Source organism: Alternaria infectoria (assembly GCF_024043175.1).
Source record: "Alternaria infectoria strain BMP 0036 chromosome Unknown scaffold_14, whole genome shotgun sequence".
Lineage (NCBI taxonomy): Eukaryota > Fungi > Ascomycota > Dothideomycetes > Pleosporales > Pleosporaceae > Alternaria > Alternaria infectoria.
In genome coordinates, this window is record NW_026250703.1 from 636,215 (window position 1) to 661,801 (window position 25,587).

At 52.6% G+C, this 25,587-nt stretch overlaps 5 protein-coding genes across 5 annotated transcripts; 4 read left to right on the top strand and 1 right to left on the bottom strand.

Moving 5' to 3' along the window:
- Window positions 1-2,062: 2,062 nt before the first annotated feature.
- On the top strand, window positions 2,063-3,238 carry J4E92_007978 (uncharacterized protein; the record flags this gene model as incomplete). The annotated part of the gene is made up of 1 exon (XM_051499336.1): window positions 2,063-3,238. One exon carries the CDS (start codon window positions 2,063-2,065, stop codon window positions 3,236-3,238), a length of 1,176 nt encoding a protein of 391 aa, XP_051350585.1.
- A 1,236-nt stretch (window positions 3,239-4,474) lies between these two features.
- On the top strand, window positions 4,475-8,727 carry J4E92_007979 (uncharacterized protein; the record flags this gene model as incomplete). The annotated part of the gene is made up of 2 exons (XM_051499337.1): window positions 4,475-4,564; window positions 4,648-8,727. The coding sequence occupies 2 exons, from the start codon at window positions 4,475-4,477 to the stop codon at window positions 8,725-8,727; spliced, it is 4,170 nt and encodes a 1,389-aa protein (XP_051350586.1).
- A 606-nt stretch (window positions 8,728-9,333) lies between these two features.
- HIS7 (Histidine biosynthesis bifunctional protein hisB) lies at window positions 9,334-10,240 on the bottom strand (the record flags this gene model as incomplete). The annotated part of the gene is made up of 3 exons (XM_051499338.1): window positions 9,334-9,620; window positions 9,680-9,866; window positions 9,938-10,240. The coding sequence occupies 3 exons, from the start codon at window positions 10,238-10,240 to the stop codon at window positions 9,334-9,336; spliced, it is 777 nt and encodes a 258-aa protein (XP_051350587.1).
- A 156-nt stretch (window positions 10,241-10,396) lies between these two features.
- On the top strand, window positions 10,397-11,272 carry J4E92_007981 (uncharacterized protein; the record flags this gene model as incomplete). The annotated part of the gene is made up of 1 exon (XM_051499339.1): window positions 10,397-11,272. One exon carries the CDS (start codon window positions 10,397-10,399, stop codon window positions 11,270-11,272), a length of 876 nt encoding a protein of 291 aa, XP_051350588.1.
- A 10,945-nt stretch (window positions 11,273-22,217) lies between these two features.
- J4E92_007982 (uncharacterized protein) lies at window positions 22,218-23,612 on the top strand (the record flags this gene model as incomplete). Its single annotated transcript, XM_051499340.1, has 3 exons — window positions 22,218-22,712; window positions 22,766-23,125; window positions 23,175-23,612. The coding sequence occupies 3 exons, from the start codon at window positions 22,218-22,220 to the stop codon at window positions 23,610-23,612; spliced, it is 1,293 nt and encodes a 430-aa protein (XP_051350589.1).
- Window positions 23,613-25,587: the final 1,975 nt, after the last annotated feature.

Here is a 25,587-nt window from a genome sequence, read left to right on the forward strand (position 1 = left end):
AGGGGTGACATCAACTCCGATGACATGCCCTTGTGGTCCTACCGCCTCTGCCTCGCGGAATGTCAACAGCCCGGTGCCACATGCCAGATCCAGTACTTGTTGCCCCGGTTGGATATCGAGATAGGAGATGAATCGCCTGGTGAAATCGTTGTGCCAGGTAGCGTCGTAATCCCAGGATTTCGAGTCGTAGAACCGGATAGCATCCGCTGCTTGCCGCTCGCTTGACATTTTGGCCGACTTGAAAGTATCGACCGTTGGAGATGGGAGAGCTCTCTTCATATGTACGGTTATGGGGTGGGTAGAGGCGATTGGCCAATGAGCGGTGGACTGCTTTGAAATCTACACTTGCTTTGGAAGTAGCCAGTCAGACTTCACCTTTACTTCCTTCTCTTTTGATCTGAGATGACGAGAATATGACGAACACACACACACCTGATACTGTTGCGCAGCGCTGTTCGGTTTTATAACTTTCCTCAAGATTTCGTGGACGCTGCTGAAACACCCGTGAGGCCGCAGGAGGGGTGCCGAAGCCGCGATCACTAGCGCCAGGGTTTCTGGCAAGCGGCGACTACGGGTCTTTCCCGCTGCTTCAGGGCTCCTTCCACGTTGCTATTTTGAACTTTTATCACCATCACCAGAACTCGTTCTCCCTGAACTTGGAACCGTCTCTCGTTCCTATACGCTGCGCATCCATGCGTAAGCTGATTCCCATAGGTAAACGCGACATCAAGACAACGCCACACAACCTACTAGGCTAGAGAAAGAGCTCGGAGACAATGTAGCTTTTCGATCTCACCTCTCGCTAACAGCAACAACGATCACCACCTTGGAAGTCTCTCTGACATGCGAGACTCATAGCCGTTTTATGCATTTTGCGATACTAGGGGCATGGGCTCCTCCAGTACTAGAGCAAACGCGACAGCAGCGGGTGTCGCAGAACTTTGGCACAGCCAGAACTGCAAATAACAATGAAGCGCGCGCGACAATTCATCCCGCGTCTCCTAAGGGCCCTTCCACGCTGATACTTGGATGCATAGGTCGCAGTTCTCTTACTTGTTGAGCCCACGGAGGGACCTCTGAGCAGGATGTTGAAGATACAAGTAACAACATGTCTCCATGGATTACTGATCAGAGGTCTACACATAGTGGAATCAATGTCGATCATATACTGCCGGGTGATCTTGCATGGCCGACGCACAGGCTAAACGGCACTTCAGAAAGAGCCCCACTGCACCCCGCAACGTGGGGAAGCACAGAAATCCGCGATGGCGGTATTAATTTCCATTCAATGGTCGAGCCAGGGCTTCTAGAGTGCATACGTCTTCTTGCGTCCAATCGACTCTCACGTTGTGACGAGGTCCATTTCGACGTCCTGGCATGGCATCCGCTTCACTGCGCCATGCCCATATGAGTCTACAATACCCGGATTTGAACAATGTTCAGGTGGTCACTTCTCGTTTTGGGAGACACGGCAGGTCATGGGTGTTATAGTGCGAGGCGGTCTCCTCGCGGCTCAAGGGAACTTTCGCACTCCAATCGATGACACTGACTATACAGATGACGACTAATTTTCCCATCAATGAGCTGTCGATGCATGGAAAGGTTGTGCTACTTGCTGAAGGCAATACCGTAGATGCTTGCATGAGTTACATGGGAAACATTGTGTATCCAACATTCGCATGCCAGACTGTATCAATGGCATAATACGAAAATGCAGTATATCATCCTACACGAGTCTCTACTGAATAGCCTCTAGCACTTACACTAGAAATGGGTCTCGCAAATGTAGCAATCATGACACCCTGCTATGATAACCCCTGCTCCTCAAGCGCGTGGCGAGCATGAAGGAGACCAGCAGGCGCCAAGACGTGTTGCCTTTATTGCAGAGCAGTCACGCTACGAAGCTCACTTTGTCATACTCATGCATTCATATAGTGGCTATATTTCCCCGCAGGAACACGGAATGCTTGTGGAGGTCATCGTCACTACATAAGAGACGACAACCCGCCAGCAATCATTAGTGTTGGTCCATAAGGCTTACAATATCACCGAATCGCCCACCATGAAATACTCACTCGTCCTCCCGCTCCTCGCTACGACCGTCCTTGCGGCACCGGCTACGGAGAAACGCCAGGACGCGACATGCACTGTCCCAACGACCTTTCCTTCCACCGCCAACTCCAAGTTGCCGAACCCCTTCAAGTTCTTCGACGGAAGGGCTGTTACTACGAAAGCCGATTTCGCATGCAAGAACAAGGAGGTCAGCGCTGCCATGCAGGCACAAGAGCTCGGTGACTTTCCCAAGAAACCATCAAGCGTCACGGCCACCTTCTCTGGCTCCTCTCTTTCCATCACCTCGACTGAGGGAGGAAAGTCGGTTTCCTTCTCGGTCTCCATTAAGAAGCCCAGCGGAACTGGCCCTTTCCCTGCCATCATCGCATATGGTGCTGCTAGTCTCCCAGTCCCGAGCAATGTCGCGACAATCACTTTCAACAACGACGATATCGCTCAGCAACAGGGTGGCAACAGCCGTGGCAAAGGCAAGTTCTTCGACCTGTACGGTTCCAGCCACAGTGCTGGTGCTCTCACCGCCTGGGCATGGGGTGTCGACCGCATCATCGATGCTCTTGAGGCCACTCCTAGCGTTGGCATCGACCCCAAGCGCGTTGGTGTGACTGGATGTTCTCGCAACGGAAAGGGTGCTTTCGTCGCGGCCGCGCTCGTTGACCGTATCGCTCTGGGTCTGCCCCAGGAGTCTGGCTCTGGTGGTGCCGCCTGCTGGCGCATCTCCGACTCTGAGAAAGCCAAGGGGAAGAACATCCAGACCTCCAGCCAGATCGTCGGCGAAAATGTCTGGTTCTCCACAAGGTTCAACTCCTTCAGCACCAAGTCCAACACCCTCGCTACCGACCATCATCAACTCGCTGGTATGGTTGCTCCTCGTGGCCTGCTGGTCATCGAGAACGAGATTGACTGGCTCGGTCCCGTCTCTACTACTGCTTGTATGAAGGCTGGTCGCCTCATCTACAAGGCTCTCGGTGTGCCAGACAACATGGGATTCACTGGCTCTGGCAACCATAACCACTGTTCGTTCCCATCCAACCAGCAGACTGATCTTACTGCGTTCATCAACAAATTCTTGCTCAACCAGACCTCGAACACGGCCAACATCGAGAAGGGCCCGTCTGGTGCAGACGCTGCGACGTACATTGACTGGACTGCACCCACACTCACCTAGGAACTGGGTTTGATCGTGGAAATATTGGAAACGAATAGAGTTGACATGGGCTCGATATGTACATAGTTGGCGACGAGTCCGTAGCTGAATGACATCTTTGCCAAGATCGTAGCATCTTTAGATTGCCCTGGTCGCAGAACCCTGCCCAGTCTGAACTTGGAGCCAACATGATTACGCTTGGACTAGATGAATGCGCTGATCAAAAAGCAAAATCCTTCAGGCACTAGAAATTGAAGAGGAGATGTTTTCAGTTGCCTGGCCTTTCGTATATGTGTGTATGCGATAGAACGTCGTTGCGGATGGCTAAACAGAGCGACGGGAGCCTCACACCGTCGTTCAGCGCAAATCCAGAATTCTCACCACCAAGGCCTTTTTAGCTGATAGAGCTGCTAGGCAGGCGTAAAGTTAGGACAAGGCGCCTCGGTCCATGATTCGGGCATGTCTGACCGAAATTAACATTGAGAACAGGCCTGGTAAGAAAGGGAGAGGGGTTTGATGTTCGCTGGACTGTGGTAGCAGGTTTAGAGGGGTCGTGGACGTGGCACCCACTCCACTCGTTCCTCCGCCTCCGATGCGGTGGCTTATTCGGCACTAGTCCACGTCAAGCGCGTTGTTTATCTGTCTACCCCACAACCACTGCTTCAGTGAACGTGAATGAAGACGAACGAGGAGGAGTGAAAGCAGCGCAGCAGGACGCCCACCACGCGCTGATTGGCCACAGCCCCAATTGAGCCATCACATGACTGCCAAGGCGCTAACTCGATTGCGACGCAACAACGCTCCAGGCTAGAGGACGTCCCAGCCCGCCGCAGCAGACGTTCAACACCACTCCCGATATCACTCCCAGTTGCGCCCGCATCTCAATATCCCCGCAACACGCTGTCCACGACGCGTATAGCGGTTTCCAACGCTTTTAGAGCGCGCCCGCGCCTTTGCCACCTCCCCCACCGAAATTGCGCGCACCCCCTTCAGCCTCACCACACAACGCGACTCTGCCAACGGCGCACCCCCGAAGGTCTTTCATCGGCTTCATCAACACAACGGCCGCCACCACCACGACGCCGCACGATAATGTTATAGAATCGCTGCACGCGCACCCCATCCCTCCCGCGACTGTCTTTCCCTCATAATTGCGCGACTGCTGCCTACCTCGACCCGCGACCGCGTCGAGAGTCGACATCTCGCATCTTGGCTATCCACCGCGCACCACCACATTTATACTGAACCACCACCACCATGGCGTCGGTTCAAGCCAATCCAGAAATGCCTGGGCAGGGCCCGCTCGCCGCTAACATTACGCGCGAGCAGATTCAGCAGGTCTTTCAGGTACGTACTGCCACTTAACCGCGTGTTCCCTTGCGCCTTGAGCAGTTTCCTTTGCTCGAGAAGCTTATTAACACGGTCTTTAGAGCTACACTCGTATGAAGCAACAAGGCGTGCCCGAGACCAATCCTGAGTTCATCAAGGCGCGCAATCTTCTCACCATGGTGCAGAAGCAAAATCAGTTTCAGCAACAGCAGAAGATGCTACGGCAACAGCAAATGCAGCGCCAACAAGGCCAGATGAACCCCCAAGCCGCACAACAGAACGGCGCCGGCATGGCCATGTCCAACGGCAACAAGCCTGCTCCCACTGAGGGCAAAGTCGCTACGCCTGCGCCTGCCTCGAGCGGTCCTTCAACTACCATCCAGACTGCGACTGCTGGCGGCCAAGCTCCTCATGGCGACGGCCAGACCCCCACATCGGCGACAGCTGGTTCAATGCCGTTGAATAAGGATCAACTCCTTATGCTGCGCGCCCAGATTGGGGCTTTCAAGCATCTGTCCAAGGGTCTTCCGTTACCCTCTAACATGCAGCAGCAGATCTTTGGTCACCACCAAGCCAAGAAACCACAGAACGCTGCCGAGGCGGTAGCTGCCGCCTCTCAGATGCTCGACAATGCCACCCGTGCAGGCAGCGCCTCGAGCGCGAATGGCGGCGCAGTACAGGAAACCCGGACTCTACCTCGTCTTCCCGATACCTTTATCGATCCTTGGAGCAGCGAAGCTTTCCGCGATGTGAACTACATCTCCCACACCCAGCGCAAGAACCGACCATACCTCGCAACTATCATGCCTCAGGGCGTTGACATGGATGCGGTCCAGCAGAGCATGGAAGACATACGCAAGGAGCGCGAAATCCTCCTCTACAACCGTCTCACCGCGAGGAGGGCCGAACTGGAGAAGGTCCACGCAAACATCGGTTCTTGGGATACCAGCAAGACCGATACACCCGAAGATGATGGAAAGGTCAAACTGGCCCTAGTCATTGAGCAGAAGAAGCTTAACCTGTTGGAGAAACAACGGAAACTGCGGAGAGAGATCGCACAGCAGATGATCCACGCTGACAACCTTGCGATGACAGCGAACCGAACCGTATACCGACGCCTCAAGAAGCAATCGATGCGTGAAGCCCGTCTTACCGAGAAGCTGGAGAAGCAACAACGCGACGCACGCGAGACGAAGGAGAAGAAGAAGCACCACGAGTTCATCGATGCCATCCGCAAGCACCGCAACGAGTTGCAGGAATCTGGCGCGGCTCAGCGTATGCGTCTGCAGAAGCTTGGTCGTACCATGATCACCACCCACCAGAACATCGAGAAGGAAGAGCAGAAGCGCATCGAGCGCACCGCGAAGCAACGTCTGCAGGCTCTCAAGTCCAACGACGAAGAGACCTACCTCAAGCTTTTGGGCCAAGCCAAGGATACCCGTATTTCGCACTTGCTCAAGCAGACCGATGGTTTCTTGAAGCAACTCGCCGATTCCGTCAAGGCACAACAGCGATCCGCAAACAACTCATACGAGCCAGAGGAGCCCGAAGAGGAGAGCGAAGCCGAGTCTGGTGATGAAGATCGTCCGGGCAAGAAGAAGACTGACTACTATGAGATTGCTCATCGCGTCAAGGAGGAGGTCACAGAGCAGGCATCCAACTTGGTTGGAGGTACCCTGAAGGAATACCAACTCAAGGGTCTGCAGTGGATGATATCCCTGTACAACAACAACCTGAACGGTATCCTTGCAGACGAGATGGGTCTTGGAAAGACTATTCAGACCATCAGTTTGATCACCTACCTTATTGAGAAGAAGCGACAACCAGGACCTTACCTAGTCATTGTACCGCTGAGTACTCTGACCAACTGGACCAACGAGTTCGAGAAGTGGGCACCAAGCGTCACCAAGATTGTCTACAAGGGTCCTCCCAACTCGCGTAAGCAATACCAGCAGCAGATTCGATGGGGCCAGTTCCAGGTCCTCCTCACCACATACGAGTTCATCATCAAGGACAGACCAGTCCTCAGCAAGATCAAGTGGGTACACATGATTGTCGACGAGGGTCACCGTATGAAGAACGCCGGTTCGAAGCTCAGCATGACCATCACACAGTACTACACAACCCGTTATCGTCTCATTCTTACCGGTACCCCACTGCAAAACAACCTCACGGAACTGTGGGCTATGCTGAACTTCGTTCTCCCTACGATCTTCAAGTCAGCCACTTCCTTCGACGAGTGGTTCAACACTCCCTTCGCCAATACTGGAGGTCAAGACAAAATGGAGCTTACAGAAGAAGAGCAGTTGCTCGTCATTCGTCGTCTTCATAAGGTGCTTAGGCCTTTCTTGCTCCGTCGTCTCAAGCGCGATGTCGAGAAGGATCTTCCCGACAAGACCGAGCGTGTGATCAAGTGCAATTTCTCAACTCTTCAGGCGAAGCTGTACAAGCAACTTGTTACACACAACCGACTCATGGTCAGCGACGGCAAGGGCGGAAAGACTGGTATGCGCGGTCTGAGCAACATGTTGATGCAGTTGCGTAAGTTGTGTAACCATCCGTTCGTGTTCGAAGAGGTTGAGGACGTCATGAATCCAACTAAGGGCACCAACGATCTTCTATGGCGCGCGGCCGGCAAATTCGAATTGCTTGACCGTATTCTACCCAAGTTCCAGGCTACAGGCCATCGAGTCCTCATGTTCTTCCAGATGACACAAATCATGAACATCATGGAGGACTACTTACGGTTGCGAGGCATGATGTACCTGCGTTTGGACGGAGCGACCAAAGCAGATGACCGATCCGATCTACTGAGGTTGTTCAACGCTCCCGACTCACCATACTTCTGCTTCCTGCTTTCAACGCGTGCCGGTGGTCTTGGACTGAACCTGCAAACTGCCGATACAGTCATCATTTACGACTCAGATTGGAATCCTCACCAGGATTTACAAGCCCAGGATCGTGCTCATCGTATTGGTCAGAAGAACGAGGTCCGCATTCTGCGTCTTATCACTTCCAACTCGGTTGAAGAGAAGATTCTCGAGCGAGCCAACTACAAGTTGGACATGGACGGCAAGGTCATCCAAGCTGGTAAATTCGACAACAAGTCCAAGGATGACGAGCGAGACGCCATGTTGCGTATCATGTTGGAGTCTGCTGAAGCGGCTGAGAGCCTTGAACAAGAGGAGATGGACGATGACGACCTGAACCAGATCATGATGCGTCACGACCATGAGCTGATAACATTCCAGGAGATGGATAGGAAGCGTGCGGCTGAAGATCCATATGGTCCAGGTAAGCCGCTCGGTCGCTTGATCGGTGAGAGCGAGTTACCCGACATCTACCTTAACGAGGAGGCGCCCATTGTCGACGAGAAGGATGACACACCAGCTGGTCGTGGCGCTCGAGAACGTACCCGCGTCAAGTATGATGACGGTCTTACCGAAGAGCAATGGTTGGAGGCTGTCGACAACGACGAGGACACCATTGAGGCTGCTATCGCCCGCAAAGAAGCCAAGGTCGCCAAGCGGGGTAGGAAGAGTGGCGGAGCGCGTGACGAGGATTCGCCTGTGCCTTCACGTGCTAGTTCAGAAGAACCGATGCCGAAGAAGCGAGGTCGTAAACCTAAGGCTGAGAAGCGCAAAGCTGACGAAGCCTCCCTCGACGTTGATCTCGCACCTCGGAAGCGCGGTCGGCCTGCTCCAGCCAAGGACATGCTGCTTCCTGATCAACGAGCCTCGCTTCAGAAAGTCGTCAATCTTGTTTACGAAGCTCTCAATGATCTGGAAGAGGAGTCGCAAGACCCGAACATCCCCAACCGCGGTATCATCGACCCGTTCATCGAGCTGCCAGACAAGTGGGATTACCCAGACTACTACCAGCTGATCAAGAACCCCATCTGTATGAAGCAGATCGAGAAGAAGATCAACAAGAAAGAGTACCAGTCGGTCAAGCAGTTCCGCCAAGATCTTGGATTGTTGTGTAACAACTGTCGCACATACAATGAGGACACATCGCTGCTCTTCCAAGACGCCAACCTCATCGAACAGACCGCACTTGACAAGCTCCGTGAAGCAACCGCGGAGTTCCCAGAGTGGCAAGATTACGACGACGGTGGCAGCGTGCACGGTGGTCTTAGCACAATGACAAGTGCAGTTGGCACACCACGAGCTGGCGTCTGAAGAACGTAAGTTGCACCACTACACACCGTAAATTGAGCATCTACTAACAGTACCAGATGACAACGCACGTCCACAACCATGACGCTTGACACCGAACCACCTTATACCTTCTCCACATGTCGTTTATTGCCTCACTGTATAACTTGCAAAGACCTGGACGAAAGAAGATTGAAGAAAGATTCCATTCCAGGCATTTCCATTGCGCGCTTGCACGGTTTTTCGTCGCTCCACCACATCACATTTGGGCGCGGCTTTTCCCCCATGGTTTTAAGATGCTTGATTGAGTAACACGATTTTGGGGTTCAAAGGGGGGATTTTCTTTTCTTTCCAAAGTGGAGTTTGATGCATGCATGCATGACTATTGTAGCTAGTGAAGGCTTAGTTTGGCTCGTCTGCCTCTAGATAAAAGGGCAGTTTGATGGGCCGAGAGAGGGAAGAATGTGATTGTTTGCATTCATTTTGGTGTGGTTTACTGGGTGTGAGGGATTGATGTAGATGAGATGGTCTTCTAAGCTATGCAGTCACCAATCCAATGTATATCCCAAATTCCACACCTCTGAGCATCTGAAGCCACCGGAGTCTTGTCCGATCACATGCCCTGCTCATCTATGCCTGCTCCGCGTTCCACTTGACGCAGTCCTGGAACTTGACGCCCGTACCACCAAAGATATCCAGTGCGCTGCCGATAGTAAGATCCACCTTGCCCTTACTCAGCTCCTTCACCAATTCCAAATCTTCAATCGATCGGCCTCCACCCGCATACGTGACGGGTATGCTGCACCATTCTGCCAGCTTGGTAACGAGTTCGTGGTCGATACCGCGTTGTAGGCCTTCGACGTCGGCGGCGTGGATGAGGAACTCGCTGCAGTGGGGTTCGAGGAGGGATATCGATTCTATTTGTATTCGTCAGCTGTTGGTCTAGGATTGTGAAGAAGGGGTGTGGTGTATGTACCCTGGTTCAATTCAAAATCGGTGATGGTCTGCCACTTGTTCGTCGCAACGAACCACTTGTCGTCTTTCCTTCGGCAGGAGAGGTCGATGACGAGTTTTGTTTTGTCGTTGTCGAGGGCGTGGAGGACGGCGCGGAGGCGGTCCATGGAGAAGGTGGAGGAGGGGAAGAGGTACGATGTTATGATTACCTACTGCGCTTCGATTAGTTCAATCTACCTCTTACAACAGTATGTGTCCTGGTTGATGGGTTAAAGCTCACCTTATCCGCGCCTCGTTCAATCCATTCCGCCGCGTTCTTCTCTGTAATCCCGCCGCCAACTTGCATGCCGCCTTTCCATGCTTCCAATGCTTCTTGCGCTGCTTGGTCGTTTCCCGGACCGAGCATTATGACGTGTGCGCCTGTTAGGTCATGTTGTTTGTATAGATCGGCGTAGAAAGCGGAAGGGTGCTCGGAGGTCCAGTTTGTCTTCAGGACGTCGGGGGTGGTGGTGTTGAGTGTGCCGCCGACGATTTGCTTGACGCTTCCGGCGTGTAGGTCTATGCAAGGGCGGAAACGCGTCATCTTGCGATATGTAGATGTGGTGATGGTGGTGTTGCGGGGGAGGGGTCGAGTGAAAGACGGAGGTCCGAGCGAGCATTTGGCGCTAAGAATTTCCCAGGTTGAACTTTTGGATCGCCCCGGCTTGCGCTCAGCACAGCCCAGCACAACGACACGATAATGGCGCCCGCACTTGGAAAACGGAAGCGCGTAACGCGTAAAGAACTCGAACAACCGTCGCGATCACCTTCTCCCTCTTCCGGCTCGGGCGACGACTCCGGCGCAGAAGATCTCCAGGCGATATTCCGGCGCGCATTCGAAGCAAAGTTTAAGCCTCTGCCGGTAGAGCCCAAGAAAGCGAAGATAGAGGAAGCGCCCGTGGAAGATGAACCAGATGAGGAAGAGGAATCGGACTGGTCAGGCATAAGCGACAACGAAAACGACGTCGAAGTCATCGAGTACCAAGACCCAACGCGCGAACTCGACGAGACGGAACGAGCAGAAATGAAAGCCTTCATGTCGTCGAAACCGCCCACCTCAGCATCCACCGCGTCAAAGAACACCACCACGAAGAAGAAACAAAATGACGACGCCGATTCCAACGAATCCTCCATGCTAAAAAACGACATGGCCCTCCAACGCCTCCTCCGCGAATCCCACCTCCTCTCCGCCTCTTCCTCCGGCACCTCCACACCCACCCTCGTCGCAACCGGCGCCGCACGCCACAAATCACAGGACCTACATCTCCAAGCGCTCGGCGCCAAAGGCTCCATCTTCACACAGAAGAAGATGCCCATGGCACAGCGCAAACACATGATAGACAAAGCGCGGACCACGGAAGAGAAGAGGCGGGCGGACGCAAAGGAAGCGGGAATTGTCCTAGAGAGGGAGAATAGGGTGGTTAAGAAGGGGCCGGAGAAGAAGAGGGAGAGAGGGGTTGGCGGGCCTAGTATAGGCAAGTTTAGGGGTGGGACGCTGAGTTTGAGTAAGAAGGATGTGTTGAGTATTACGGGGAGTGGGAAGAAAGGGAAGGGAGGGAAGAAGGGGAAGAGGTGAGATGACGAGATACCCAATATGAGTTATGCGACGTATATGTTTCGTGGATCACAGAAGATTCTTTGAGGTGAAGACGAGGGACTAGATGGAGAGACACGAGAGACCCATCAGATGTCAGCGCACGACTCAGAAAACACGAGCTTCGCTTCACGCGTAAAACACAGTGAATGTCGGACGAACTGTCACTGAGCCTGTTTACCGGGACTGATAAGGCGCTTTCACAGAGAGAGGAGGGAGGCAAGGAAAAAGCCAAAGCTTTTGGTCTTTGCTCTACAACGACCTAACACTCTTTCTACTACGAAATCAACTCACTAAAATTGGTCCTCTACGTCAAGCGGACTGAACCAATAAGGCTCTAACTTAAGCTACTTTCAATTCAGCATTATGGATACGTTACTATCTTCTTCCAAACCAGCCTGCGCATCTACGGAAGACAAGCCGTTCCGATTCCTAGACCTTCCCGCAGAATTACGATATATGGTCTACGAGGAAATCGAGACCTCGACATGCCACTATCGACTCAAAGACCCAACATTCAAGCCTGAGCCTGAACCTGAGGAGCAAACGACTCAAGCATCATACATGACGCTTGTCGTGAAGAGCCTGCCGGTAGCCCTACTAGCTACCTGCCGTCTCGTTCATGATGAAGCAACGCCTTTCCTCGCGCCCAAGCTAAAAACGCTACGCGATGAACCCTCACATTTCATCATCGACTCGACAAGCCTTCACAGCTTCGTTAACAATTACCGCAGCATTGGCACGATTCTCAAGATACATGAGTATGACGAAACCACAGAGGATTGGTACGGCCTTGGTGCTAGCAAAGATCCTGAAACCTGGATCCCGCGCCATTTCGACATAGGATGCACTTACGATCCACAATTCCACATCTTCTTACGCGGCTCCAAAGAACATGCCACCATCGTCGCGTTCTACAGAAAATGTCTTGAGGTCCGACGACGCCGATACACTACAAAGACAGTGATCAGCGTTCGTTATCGTCCTGGGTCACCAGCAGATCTCGTCGGCGACTTGAACTTCAATACGTGGCTGGCGGATCGGGCGAGAGATGGCTTCGAATTGCAACTTAGTGGATTTGGCCCCAACGATGTCTTGATTGCAATGCGAGATTTTCCAATTGTACATTTTCCAATTGGAACACCCAGGCTGGGTATCAATCCGCTTTGGCAGGTCAGAGAGATTTCGGATGCGGAGTGGAAGACAGTGTCAGCAAGGGATGGCATTGTTGATGTGGATGGAGAGGGTGTGCCACAGCCCAATGTTTTTAGGGAGCTAATTCTCTCAGGCATCGTGAAGATGTGGGCTTTATTAGGGGTTAAGTAGGGAGCGGACAATCTAGAGAGGACTCATAAGGATATCATCTCTGTAAATCCTCTTTCATCCGAAAGGCGATGTAATAGTAGTTCACTATAAACAGATAAGATATTCATATTAACACTGGTAGTGATTTATGAATTAGCCCGCTGTTACACACACACGAGACTCTATATTATGCAACTGTAAGCCATGCTTGTACGGCGTAAAACCGAGCAACACATCTTGTACAAGTCATTTTATGAAAGATGTCGCTCTTTGATTTCCACCTACGTTACCTACTGGTACTGCGATAACCTAGAGCGAGCAGCGAGCTACTCACAATTTTCGAAACACATTACTTTCTTACACACAAGATCATTCTCGAAGAAGAGCAATTGCAGTCATCAGAGACACGAAGTTTCTCCACCACACTCCAACTTTGCAACAACCACGAACCGCCACGGATACACATATCCAGACCCAACTACCCGAATTACTCGACATAGCCGCGCATTACTCGACCTCGGGAGAGAGGAACCAACAAGTTGGTTCGCAAACCCTACGCATATGACGATCGACCCGTACCAAACCCGCGGCCCCATCAGCCCACCCCAAACTACACCTCACGCCCGCCCCGTAAAACGACCCGTCGCAACATGATTCCCAGCGTATATCGCCTACTCCGTGTGGACCCAACTACCACAAGGCCATCACAAGACTATCTGCCCTATAATCCCGCCCTACAACCCACCCCGCGCTTAACCTGCCCTCTCCAAGCCCCAAGCTATCTCCGTAGCGTACCAAACACCGCACTTTGCGCCGTTTTTTTGGCTGGTAGACGTCAGCCCTATCTCAGGTAGTACTCCGATAGCTTATCGGGCTAGCAATAGGCGCGAAATTGTATCTAGACGTCATGTCAAGCTGACTGGCGCCCCGGAGATCTGCTGCGCGTCCCAATCATGTGTCGTTGCGCTTGTTTGGAGCCAAGTTGTTCGGGAGAGGGGGCTAGCAAGCGAGGTTTGGATGGAGCGGTGGTTTAAGGTGGGTTTTCGAGCGTCGCTTGTTGGCTTCCGCGGTTGAGATTGGGTTTTGGGCGCTTAGGTTGGAGTATCCTCTCTCGAGGTGGGGATGTAAGGTGGTTGACGGGCGCGTTGGCTGTTAGGGCTACCGGTCAAAGTGGATAGGTTCGTTCCTTTCTGTCGGGGCAGGACGGGTGGTGGGCATTTTGACCTAACAATGAGTTATTTGGAAGGCTTTCAAAGAGACGGAGGATGAGTGTTTTCAACTGCGACGATGATAGGAAGGAGAGAGATGTTGGGATATTAAACTATTCTGCATGCGAACATCGTGTCTTGGATATATGTAAGTGATGACCATATGACTTCAGCGATCAGTAAACACTTCTCTCAGAGTGAGGCTTCCTAGATCGCATCTTTCCGGTTCTTAGCACTACTAGTCGACTTTGTCTCATGATGTACGAGCGTGTTCTGAGTAAGCAAAAGTCTTACCAGTGCTAGATTTGTGTGCTACTAAACAAGAGCCACTGTGCCCACTATCAAGCGTTTAGTCCTGCCAGGTCCTATCTTCGGAATAACGGGTGTGTCTCGGATAAAGTTCCAACAGTTGCGCTTTTAACCAGATCTCTTCCTGTAGCTCTGCTAGCGTACCTGTCGCTTGATGTACGACGAAGCATGATGGATGATTATCTTCAAGCTAGAAGAAGTCAGTAGGGCGCCTGCACGGTAACCTGTCGTTTGAGACGGCTTGTGGGCCTCCATTATCAACTACGAGGAAAGTCTTGTAGACCGGACTGAACGAAAACTATGGCAGATGTTGGCACTAAGAGAACTGCGATGCGCCCAGGGTCCATATGATCTGCTCGTGCGATACTAAAGTTTGCGGACGCTGGCAACGGTGATCTCTCATTTTCGATGGTCAAATGTGCGTCCTAAATTGGGCGCGCCAGAGACGCTTGTGCGGGTAAGTTGCAAGTCTTGCGCTCGATGAAAATTGATATTGATGCCCACAAGAAAAATGTAGTAGTGAGCGCTATTGTAGCAGCTACAGACTAGACAGTAAGGCGTAAGAGTAGCGGGTGTAAGTCAGTTAGCCAGGACGCAGTAGAGACTGTGAATTAATTTGAGTCATGTATTGGCGCGTGGTAGCCAAAGGGCTGACGATGCCCACAAGTTGACCATATCATTTGTTGTTCTAGTCCAGAAGATGGGTTGTAGCCTCTTCAAAGAGGGAAAGAATGCCGAGCACATGGGATAGTCTTCGAACTATGTATTGAGAATTGAATGATCGCGCGCATACGATCGTGGGAATGTTTGAATGGAAACTTTCGTGAGCGATTAAAATTAAAATGGAGTCCTAAATAGGACTTGAAATCCGAATGAGAAAAATTGAGATACTGAGTTGAAGGAAGACGATGCAATCTAGTCCAGGACGTGTGCCTCTTTGGGACGTGTAATACCGTATGCCTCGACACTAGGTTCATCTATCTGAATGAAATGAAGAAGCTCTCACATATTTCATCAAAGACCCTAGTACTGAGAGTCTCGATGTGGAGGACCGCTAAGGCAACATGGTGAGGGGTGAAACAAGTAATCTGTACGCAGCGAAGTAGTGCGAACTTTAGTTCCTGAATGGAGAGTCAGATGCCTTCGCTGCATGCAGGAAATACGACAGGACAGACAGGAACACCGATCAGCTTTGCATCTCTTGCGCTTAACTGATCGTATACGCTGACAGGCATGGGTGTCGAACGGCAATGAGTCGTAATGAGGCCTTCCATCAGAGGCTGAGCAAGATTAAAGTTCCAGTGGCGATGGACTCTTGGTAGAATGTTCAGCTTCATTTCAGCGTCGCTGGGAACCCTCGATCGGTGGCGGCGGGGGCGGTGGCGATCAACATCGATTTGGAAAGGGGGATCTCAGCACAGTGATCTGCTCCATCCTTTTGCAGTTCGCCATGCAGAGAAGGCCTATTCCTGGGAAAGAAGGGTGCAGACGCGTCAATGAGGCGTGCCCTGAAACTCCTCCAGGATGGCAGGCGACCTGAAGAGGCCAAAGCGACACTCCTGCAGCTTCATAGGAATCCGGTCGAATCTGTCGCCACTGAGTACATCTGTATCATGTGGCAGGTCTGTACCTGGCTTTGCTCACCTCTATCGATGGAGGTGGCCTGTTACGTGATGCGCGTCTGCCGTCGGCTATTGCGGGAGCTCATCGATCGCGGGTTTGGCATCGTCGGCATGCTGCGCGTACATGACGGCCTCGCCGAAAACCCCACGCGTTATGCCACGATATGTGTCGAGTGATTCCCAGCGCCAGAAGCGTCAGCTTGCACCGTTGATAAATCTGTCTGTCGGCCTGAAACTTCGGTTGGTCGGTACATGGCAAGCTACCGAGATCTAGAGGCACGGCTGTCATGCAAGATTGACGAAATGCGGAAGCGGAAGCGGGCAGGCTCACCGATAAAGATCTGGAGGAATGTCAGAAACGGGCCGAAGACATGCGATGGATCTTTCGTGAATAAAGGAGCAAGATCTGATTTTTCTTTTCCCATCGTGTGTGTGTGGGAGAACTGCTGGTTGGAGTTGGGGAAGCGGCCAGCGGGGCGGACTGGGTATTTGGGAAGGGCCGAAGAGCTGCCGAAGTATCGTTGAGATGCCGCTCGGAAGCCCGCCACAATGAGCGCGGGCACCCTGGAGTCTCCAGACATCCCAAAGCGCAGCTTTCATTGGTGGATGTGTTGGCCGGCAGGAAGAGTGGCTTCGCGTAATGCACACTGCGTCCCTGGTGGCGTCGTGAAATGCGCCCGCCCTATCAAATCCCCTCAAAGCCGAAGGCGCAAAGGCACAGCAGCTCGCCAATCTGGAACAACAATGGCAGTATCTGGTCTGAGTCAAGGAGGTTCTTACCCCCTCTGCGATGTCCGTCATCCCGCCATCTTGGACTTTCAGTCCGTGGACAGTGTTCTGCCTTATTGCGACAAGAGGTACGCTAGAGCTAGCACGGTTCCGTTTCGAGCGCTGTGCATGATCCTTTGGCGGGTACAAGGTGCCGTACCCTAGATCTCAAGAGCACGGAGCGGTACGTTCTGATCGGTGGGGCGCATCGAAATACCTCGCCGACCACTCTGATACCCACTTCGCGACCGGTGATGCTGTTTACTAACCATCACTGGAGACGAATAGATGGAATCGGTCATGGGACAAGGTGATGCGTTCCAAAGAGATGGATCAGGATTCAGGAGCGCTGTAGCACAATCACCGCTGCTGGTGTCAAGAACTGTCAGTTCATATTCGTCATACGATACCCGATGAACTGGCTAAGCCGAGATACTCATATGCCCTCCACATACCGAGTTTCAATTTTGGCTTCGTCCTTGAAGAGCTCCAAGTCCTATCTTGCAGCTGGCGGATTTCAGAATAATTACAAGTGGTCAGCCGCGGCAGCAGCCACAGCAGCAGCTCCATGGTTCAGACATGACATCTCATGTCCACAGACACGACTCGATCGCTCGCTGACGCCATTTCATCGACCCGCTGTTGCGGAACGCTCAGGTACATCGCTATCGGGTTTTCAGATCCTGCAGGTCGCGATAAAACGAGTTAGTTTCAATCAAGCGATCCTGGAAGTTCATGCGCCCCCTTGTCGGTCCAATTCCATAGTGTCATCATCGCTTTCCGATTATACCCTCAGGATCCGGCCTTTCACGCCAAGCTAATTAGCGTGTAGTCGGTGATGCATCAGTGCATGGTTCTAAATGCAGATTCCCCTCTGCGGGCGCAGGGGCGAAGAAGGCGCATCAGATCTGATGAAGACTCCGATACGAACGGGCAGGGAAACTGACTCGAGCTTCACACCACTACATACCATCACATCGTGGCTGGAGATTGAGCTTCTTGAGATGCTGCGCTTACTATGCAGCATTACCCAAGGTTTGCCCAGAGACAAGATGACACCATGTAATGATATGCAACTTGTACGTAGTGATCGTCCACTAGGTTACTGAAAACATCCGACGTTAAGCATCATTGCGCTACCATCTTCGGATGCACGTAAGCTTGTAGCGTACCAGACTCTTCTAGACCGATTTACCGCTATTTCGAGATTCCGCGAAGAGGTTGGTGTTGAGTTGGCGACACTTTGCAATCGCTTGCCATCTCACTTGTCTCAGAAGGCGAGCGATGCACGATCTGAAGGCGACGCCACTGAGATATAGTGTGTTTGATCATCAAGATCGATGTTTTCTGGAAGGCGATCCAAGTGGCGAGATACAGCAGATCTGCATGAGAGGTGTGAGTGCTCGAAGCAAAGGTATGCTGGTGGCAGTTCCGTACGGTGAAGGGTCTCTACCGGGTTATTCCAGGTATCGCAGCGTGATGTAACATGTTGAGGGCCCAAGAGCAGGATATTCACTGCTAACGGTACATAGGATTCAATCGCTGTCGGTGTATATCAGACCGGCTTATGTGCCTGTCCATGGTTAGCTTTGGCGCCTGCATTGCATCGGCATTGCTGGATGCTACTACCGAGTTTGGCATGCGCCTTGCCATCGCTATTAGCCGCTGCTGTTTTACGAGCATCCTACGCTTTTCCCCCTGCCAGACATGCCTTCGTACTTGCGGTGAGTGTTGGTCAAGCACACAATGCTGCAACATGATTGCGACTACTGCACATGTGGTTTGAGGTTTTGACCGGTCTCCAAGATTGTAAAGTGCAGTAGCACCCAGTCAACAACTTTGAGATGTCTGGCGGTCAAGCTCAAGTGCATCGTTGGCATTGCTTCAAGGGAGAGTGCCGCAATGTCGCAGATTGTCTAGAGTGAGCGGTGATTGGAGTACCAATGAGTAGTTGTATGAGATCAGCCTATTTGAACACCGCATGGTACATGCCGAAGCAGAATGCTAACGTAGAACGGCTGTCTAAAATGAACCGCGAAGATTCCATCCAAGATGATCCAATGAGTGGTACTCAGCAGACTGCCAAAGTACCTTCCGCCTACGGCTGGTACCGGGACAATGAGACTGAAGGGCAGCTTAAGGGTGAAGCGCCGGTAGCGATGCTTGTCGGTCTGTTAACGATCAAGGTTTCGAAGGAGTAGTCTGTGAGCTAGGCACACCGTTAAGCGGCAGCTTGGTGGCCTCTCAAGATGTGATCAACAGTGAGCCCTGGATTTCGTGGAGGGTTGTGTCTCCCACACTCGCATACAATGCGGTGTAGCTACGCGAGTACCAAGCCATGTGGAAGCATTCAGGGGATTGTACAGAGAGCTGTAACTGTACGGCGATGTTGAACACGATCTGATGGCGATGGCAGGGAACATGGTTGATGAAACACATCAGCGGCCCCGGGGAAGCGATCGGGCCTATCCGTTTGGTTATTGACATTCGCGGCTGACCTGTACGCCTAACCAAGGTGGGTCTGACAGGACGAACTGTGCGTCTTTGGCCCGCGGACCCAGGATCTGTGCTCGGTTAGCGACACGCGCATACATGCCGTCATTTGGCTAGCATAAGGTTCAGACGAACCACTCGCTTCACTAAGGATTTGACCTCTCGTGAAGCGGACACTAACACAGACAGACGATTATACGGCGATCACAGCCCAGTATCACCGAACAAGGACCGCGGATTGCTGCCGCTGGTTCCGTGCGCCGCCGCCGCTGCCGTCCGCATAGCCAACGTCTGTCATCAAAGTATCGACGAGCCGACCGCGGATGGGTAGCGCGAATGATAGGTTGCCTTGAGATATATATGGCGACGATTGAAGAATAAGTGGTTCGGCTTGTTGCTCGTGGGCAAAAGATTGGGTTCTTGGCCGTATCTCGTATTCTTACAGAAGCCGCTCGAAGAAAGACAGAGATTGCATGCTCCTTACACGTCTCGGTAAACGCATGTGTTCTTGCACTGGAGCACTCAATGGTGGTCCGTCATCGTTTGGAGATGAAAGAGCGAGATTTGCTGTCCCATGATGGTGTCCAGCACTTGTTTGAGGCTACTGCAGGTCCACGAATTCGGAAGAAGAACTTCTTAGTATTGCAACCCCTCCAAAGCTCACTGACCAGCACCAAGCGCTTTAACCCAAGGACGGACAGTCACTCTCGAGCCACGCGGCTCAACGAAACCCTGGCCTTCGGATCTTTCTGTCCCAGTATGCGAGGTTGAAGCCATCGCGCTCTAGTCGAAATGCCGTAAGGGCCCGCGCGGGTGATCCGGTGAAGACATGCAACGCGATTGCTACACCCATGCACAGACATATGCCACACAGATTGGTTGCATCTTAATGTCAACCTATCTGGGGTCGATCACCAAGTCCGAGGGATGGAAGATTACTGCGCTTGTCTAGGAGAGGTACAGGCCGACCGCTGCCATCCAGCATTCAGCTCTGCTTGCACAGTAGGGATACCCTGAAAGGAACCAACTGACAGCTGGCCAGTGCTGTTAAGGAGGAGCGGAGGGACGGAAGGGCGGCCATGCCATCTCGGTATGTTGAAATCCCGTAGTCGCCTACGCCGCTGCTTAGCATGTAGATCAAGAACACGATCTGATGCCCCTGCAGCTGTTTGATCTCGTATCAGCACTGGCTGGTGATTTCAAATACATCGAGAGAAAACGGTCGTCAATCGGGCTATCTTAGATCAGACATATTAGTCTGGTCGATACGGGAAACCTGACCCGCTTAAAGATCCGGGCGCGTCGTTTGAAGTTAAAATTCAAAGATGGCGTTTTGGCTTGGGGTATAAGAGATCGTAGTACTAAAAGCCGTTGGTGGCAGGTCTAATGGCGCAATAGAGACTGTGCATACATCGGGAAGCGCGTGCCGTACATTAGTAGTACATAGCGTCACTCTAGAGACGTCGGCGACCGGGACGCCACGAGAGTCCTGAACTCATTGTTGGGCCACAGGCTGTGGCGGGTAACAATAAATGTGATCGCCCGTAACGCAGGGGCGTCAATAGCAAATATACACCTGCCTAGGTAGGCGGGATTATGGGTACCTTTGGCAAGATTGAGGACGGAGCAATGTAGCGGAGAGGATACAAGATGAAGGGACCCAATAGTTTGGGAAGGTTCCAAGTAACCGGTCGAGTGGGATGAATGTCTTACTGCAAGATTGCCGTAATCGCGTGAGCAGTTATTCGGGGGCTAGTGCCGAGTTTGGCTTAGCATGCGACACACGTGACCTTGAGCTCTCCGCTCCTTCGCCGGCGGAGACCCTGTGAGAACCGTGATGCTATTCCAGCGCGTCGATCATAAAAAACACCATCGAAGTCGACAACCACATCTGCACCGCAATTGCGACTGTTTTCAGCTCCGACCACCACCATGGTCGACCTCATAAGCCTTGAAACAAAGCCGAAGTGGGGCGGCATACCCGTCTGCTTCCCCGATGACAAGCTGGGTCTCCCATACAGACTAGGGCACGTCAAGATCTAACCAGTGCTGCGTCCGGGCGCCGCCATTTATTACCTAAGGCACTTCGGGTTTGAGACGTTCCATTCGTAGGTGGAGGTAATGAGAGTGTGTGGAAACACCGATGATTGGCGAGAGGGCTTCATCATGGCCCGTCAACGCCCCGGGAAGAAGCGTCGTCCGCCACGCCGCCGTCGATTATCGGACGCAATAGCGCGTATCTGCACCCACGTGTGTAGGTACGGAAGACAAGGAGTCGCGCTTCACACTACGCCGACGACCCAAGAAATTGCCAGCCACGATAAGCCCGCATGCGAGGATCCTCACTGGGATTCCGGCCTGGCCCAGACGAGAACTCGTACCTCGTCAAGCAATTGCGCAAAGGGCTATCCGCCTCATTTGGTCATTTTGAAGTCATGCATGTTGCATGATGAGTCCTGAATTCCGCGTCATCCACCACGGGCCGTCGAAGCAGAGGTTCACAATTGACCCTTCACGTTGACAGAGTCTCAACATTGACTTCTTGGGTGGCCCGCACGGTTGACTGTCGGTGGTCATCAATGTATCGCCCGATGGGGTGTGGCTTGAGTGTCCTGTCCTATGGAACCCCCACACTGCACATGAGACGGCGAAGCCATGCGTCCGTTCACACCTGGGGCCCATACCCCGGTTCCGCCTTGAGACTGCATCCTGGTCGGCTGCTGTGCCCCGTACATCCATCATTCTCTGCTGGCTAGCCTTCCACTAAACCACCACCCCAGTAATTCTTGGCTGCATGCGAGAGCGATATTCCTTGTCCTTCTTGCAACCATGCTCGCTCCTAACCCTAGTCCCTTCGGCTTGATCCACAACAAACGCCATCCTTGCTTCGCGGGATGCTCAGAGTCGTAGTATATCGAGTTGGCCCATTCATATGTAAAGCCCCAAACGCTCCCCCATACCACAGTCAGATCGATCGAGCAAGTCCACAACACTCCCACGTCATCTGATCCTCTATCTCCACCACTTTGTCTTCTTCTACACTTGATAGACCTATTCCCGACAACTCTCGGCCCAGCCCGCACTTGCATCCCATCTGCCCATCCCGTGGCATCAGCCTTCTTATCTACAATGGCTACTGTCGTTGCATCTCATAACATTGGAATCTGGCAAGATCGACGGGAACAATCTATGCATATCCCCAACATGCATCTCACCAACATCATGCCTCCCTATGACCAGTCCAGGAATGTCACCAACGCTCCCGTCTCTCGCGATTACCAACCCACATCAAACCACATGGACATCAGCATGCCCATCTACCAAAGCAACGCCCTCCCTACCTCGGTCCCATACCAAGCAGGAGCATTCGCCTACGACCCCAGTTCAGTAAACGCATACAACATGCAGCAGCCTTCATACTACCCGCCCGCGATGCCCCATCCCGTTTCATACGCTTCCTCCCATGACGTCCAGGCGCTTCCCACCCTGCCAGACGTCCGACATGTTTTCAACCACAACGTCAAGTCTGAGGGTACATCGCCAGCGCATTCAGGCCATAGCCACATGTACGCCGATCAGTCATTCACATCCGACTGCAAGCGATCAACCTCAGAGCCTACTGAAGGCAGTGGCGTGAACTTCGCCACGGATGTGGACACTCTCATGAGGGCTATCCAGGCGAAACAGACAAACCCGCCTCAAGAACCGGAGCAGAAGGTATGTGGTCTTGCTTTGAGACACCCAACCCGACCTCGCTAACCACGAAACAGGACGACGTAGTGAAGACTGCTCAGAAGCCAAGGAAGCGTTACCAGTGCACCGTCCCCAACTGCAACAAGAGCTTTTACCAAAAGACTCATCTTGAGATCCACATTCGCGCCCACACTGGTGACAAGCCATTCCCTTGCAAAGCACCTGGCTGTGGTCAATCTTTCTCGCAACTGGGTAACCTCAAGACACACGAGAGGCGACACACTGGAGAGCGACCGTACAGCTGCGACATCTGTGGCAAGACATTTGCTCAGCGAGGAAATGTGCGCGCGCACAAGATCGTCCACCAACAGATCAAGCCTTTCAGCTGCAAACTCGACGACTGCGGCAAGCAGTTCACCCAACTAGGCAACCTCAAAGTTAGTCCAACGCATCATGTGCCTCTACAACATCACTGACCGACTCTAGTCGCACCAAAACAAGTTCCACGCCGCTACTCTTAGATATCTCACGACCAAGTTTGCGACCATCAACCCAGGAGATTACGTTTCCCAGGAGGACAAGGAGCTTTGGGAGTACTTTGCGTCGCTATACAAGAACTCCAACAAGGGCATCAAAGGTCGTGGCAAGGATAGGCGCATCTCCGCCATGTCAGCATCTGCCTCCTCATACCCTTCCTCCTACGCCTCCATGCCAATGGCTTCCATGTCCCGAGGCTACGCCAGCTCTTTCCACCAACACAGCAGCGATCGTAGCAGCCGCTGCTCTTCGATGTCGTCTGACACTATTCCAATCCAGAGGGCAGACAGCGCATACGACTTCAGTGCGCCGATGCACAACGGTTACCATCAGCCCCAAGGCAATGGCTACGACGACAAGGTCTTCCCAGAGCGGATGATGTACTGATCACGCTTGAACACTTCAGAAAACTTCGGTCGAATTAGTGGGAGTTCTTGGATATCGGCGCTCTCGCGGGCATCGGGTCACGGGTGATAGGTACCCAAGCTAGCGCAGCGAAGGGTACATTCGCATCTTCTCTTTCATCTCCTTCGTTAACACAGGCGTCACGGTATAGTCACGCTGCATCATTAATGTCTGTTATGCATTTTCATGTATGCCCATCATGTTTGGCGTTCAGCACCTCATGTATCCTCATTTCATGTACGCTTGTTTGGCTTGTCGCAAAAGGTTTTCACTGTCGTTGCCATACCCCGGCGCGCATTATTGTACGAATAGAATAGCATTATGACACAAAGAACAATTATCTACACAGTCACCATTATGTTCCTCAGTCTCCCTCAAACATGAACAGGATGCAGGTGGTGCAACATGACTCACCGCTCAACCGCTGTTGAACGGCTGGATGGTATGCGACTGGCTCGCTGCTCATGCAACATGCAAGGCGACTGCCCAACCCATTCACCGCAGTTCTGCTTGCAACAACCTTCGCTTAGATTTGCGCCTGAAGGCTCAGTAGCTCGACATGCGGGTGGTGTAATTGCATTAGCTACACGCCCAAACGCACCTTAAATTTTAGCTGGGCTGTCCATGCCTGTAGAGTTCAAGATAGGAACTGACGTTTCTGAGCTACGGCTCACTGCCGCCGATTGCCGACAAACTACGCACTGGCGCGAGTAAGTGGGTTGCAAGCTGCCTAAGGTAATGCGCCGCGCAGCGCCTGCAAGCTTGCACAAGACCAAAGGCCCCATAGTGGACCGCAGTGATACACTCAAGATTCATGAACAGTTTTTGTGGCCCAATTTTCCAGTCAGTCTCCTCGTCGCACACCCGACCACCTCTCCATGTCCTCAGCGAGGCTGATAGCAACCCTACCGACCAATCGCATCTTGTGCAGAGCTTCTCCGCGGCTCAACAGTGGGAGGATAAAGCGCAATTGGGCAGGTCAAGAGATGTACATCCCGCGCTTCCGCCGCCCCCAGATCGCAGACCAGGTTTCCAAAGCCAGATGTATGCAGGCGTTCTGAAGAGGACGTAGGACGGATCGCTAACCGACCAATAACACCATCTTTGGGCTGCCATGCGCCGGATTCCAAGGCGTCCTCAGACTCTTTCACGAAGGCAAATGATATTGGCCATTGTCTGGAACGATCAGGGTACGTAACTTCGCCGTCTTGATGAGTCGCAAATGACGTTAAATACGGCGCGACTAAGCTTGAAATGCCCAAAGCCTCACTTATACGCGCTGCCTGGCTACGGACGCTTGACACCTGAATCCGAGTGTGGGGTTATATCCGCAAATCGGGTACGATCTTCACTCTCCTAATTGTCGATCCGTGTGTCTACGCAGGTCCAGAATTCAAGATGCCATGACGTAGGCCTGCCAACACTGCACGAAAATTGGGCTTGCCTCGGTGAGGCCTCATGATAGGAAAGTTCGTCGCATTGGGCGAGCACATGGATAGGGGTGCGATGCTGATGTGGATTGGAGTGGGAGTTGGAACCGGCCGTGGGGTGGGATGCCTATCACCTCAAGAAACCGAGGCATCGATTCTCGATGGACGGAGCATGGCGTGATGGAACTGATTGGGCTCAAGGATGCGTTTCAAATCAATGCGGCTGCTTGCAAGGTCAGAAACTTGAGGGTACGTCTACGAAGCGTGGGGAGGGCAAACAGTTGGTCGACGTCTCGACAGCAGCAAGGTCGTGCCTGCCAGCGGCTATGTCACTGCTAGCGCACAACTCGCTGCCTCGCGCCCAACCTCCAACTCGACCCTCTCGCCTCCACTCTCTCAACGTCCTCATCTCGACACGTGGTACAACGTGTGCAATTCGCACGGTCTTGGTTCTCTACCTATGTCACTGTGGTTGTTTTTTGACGTTGGCCCGCGTTCGCAGATGACCGCAAAGGCCGCTTCCAACG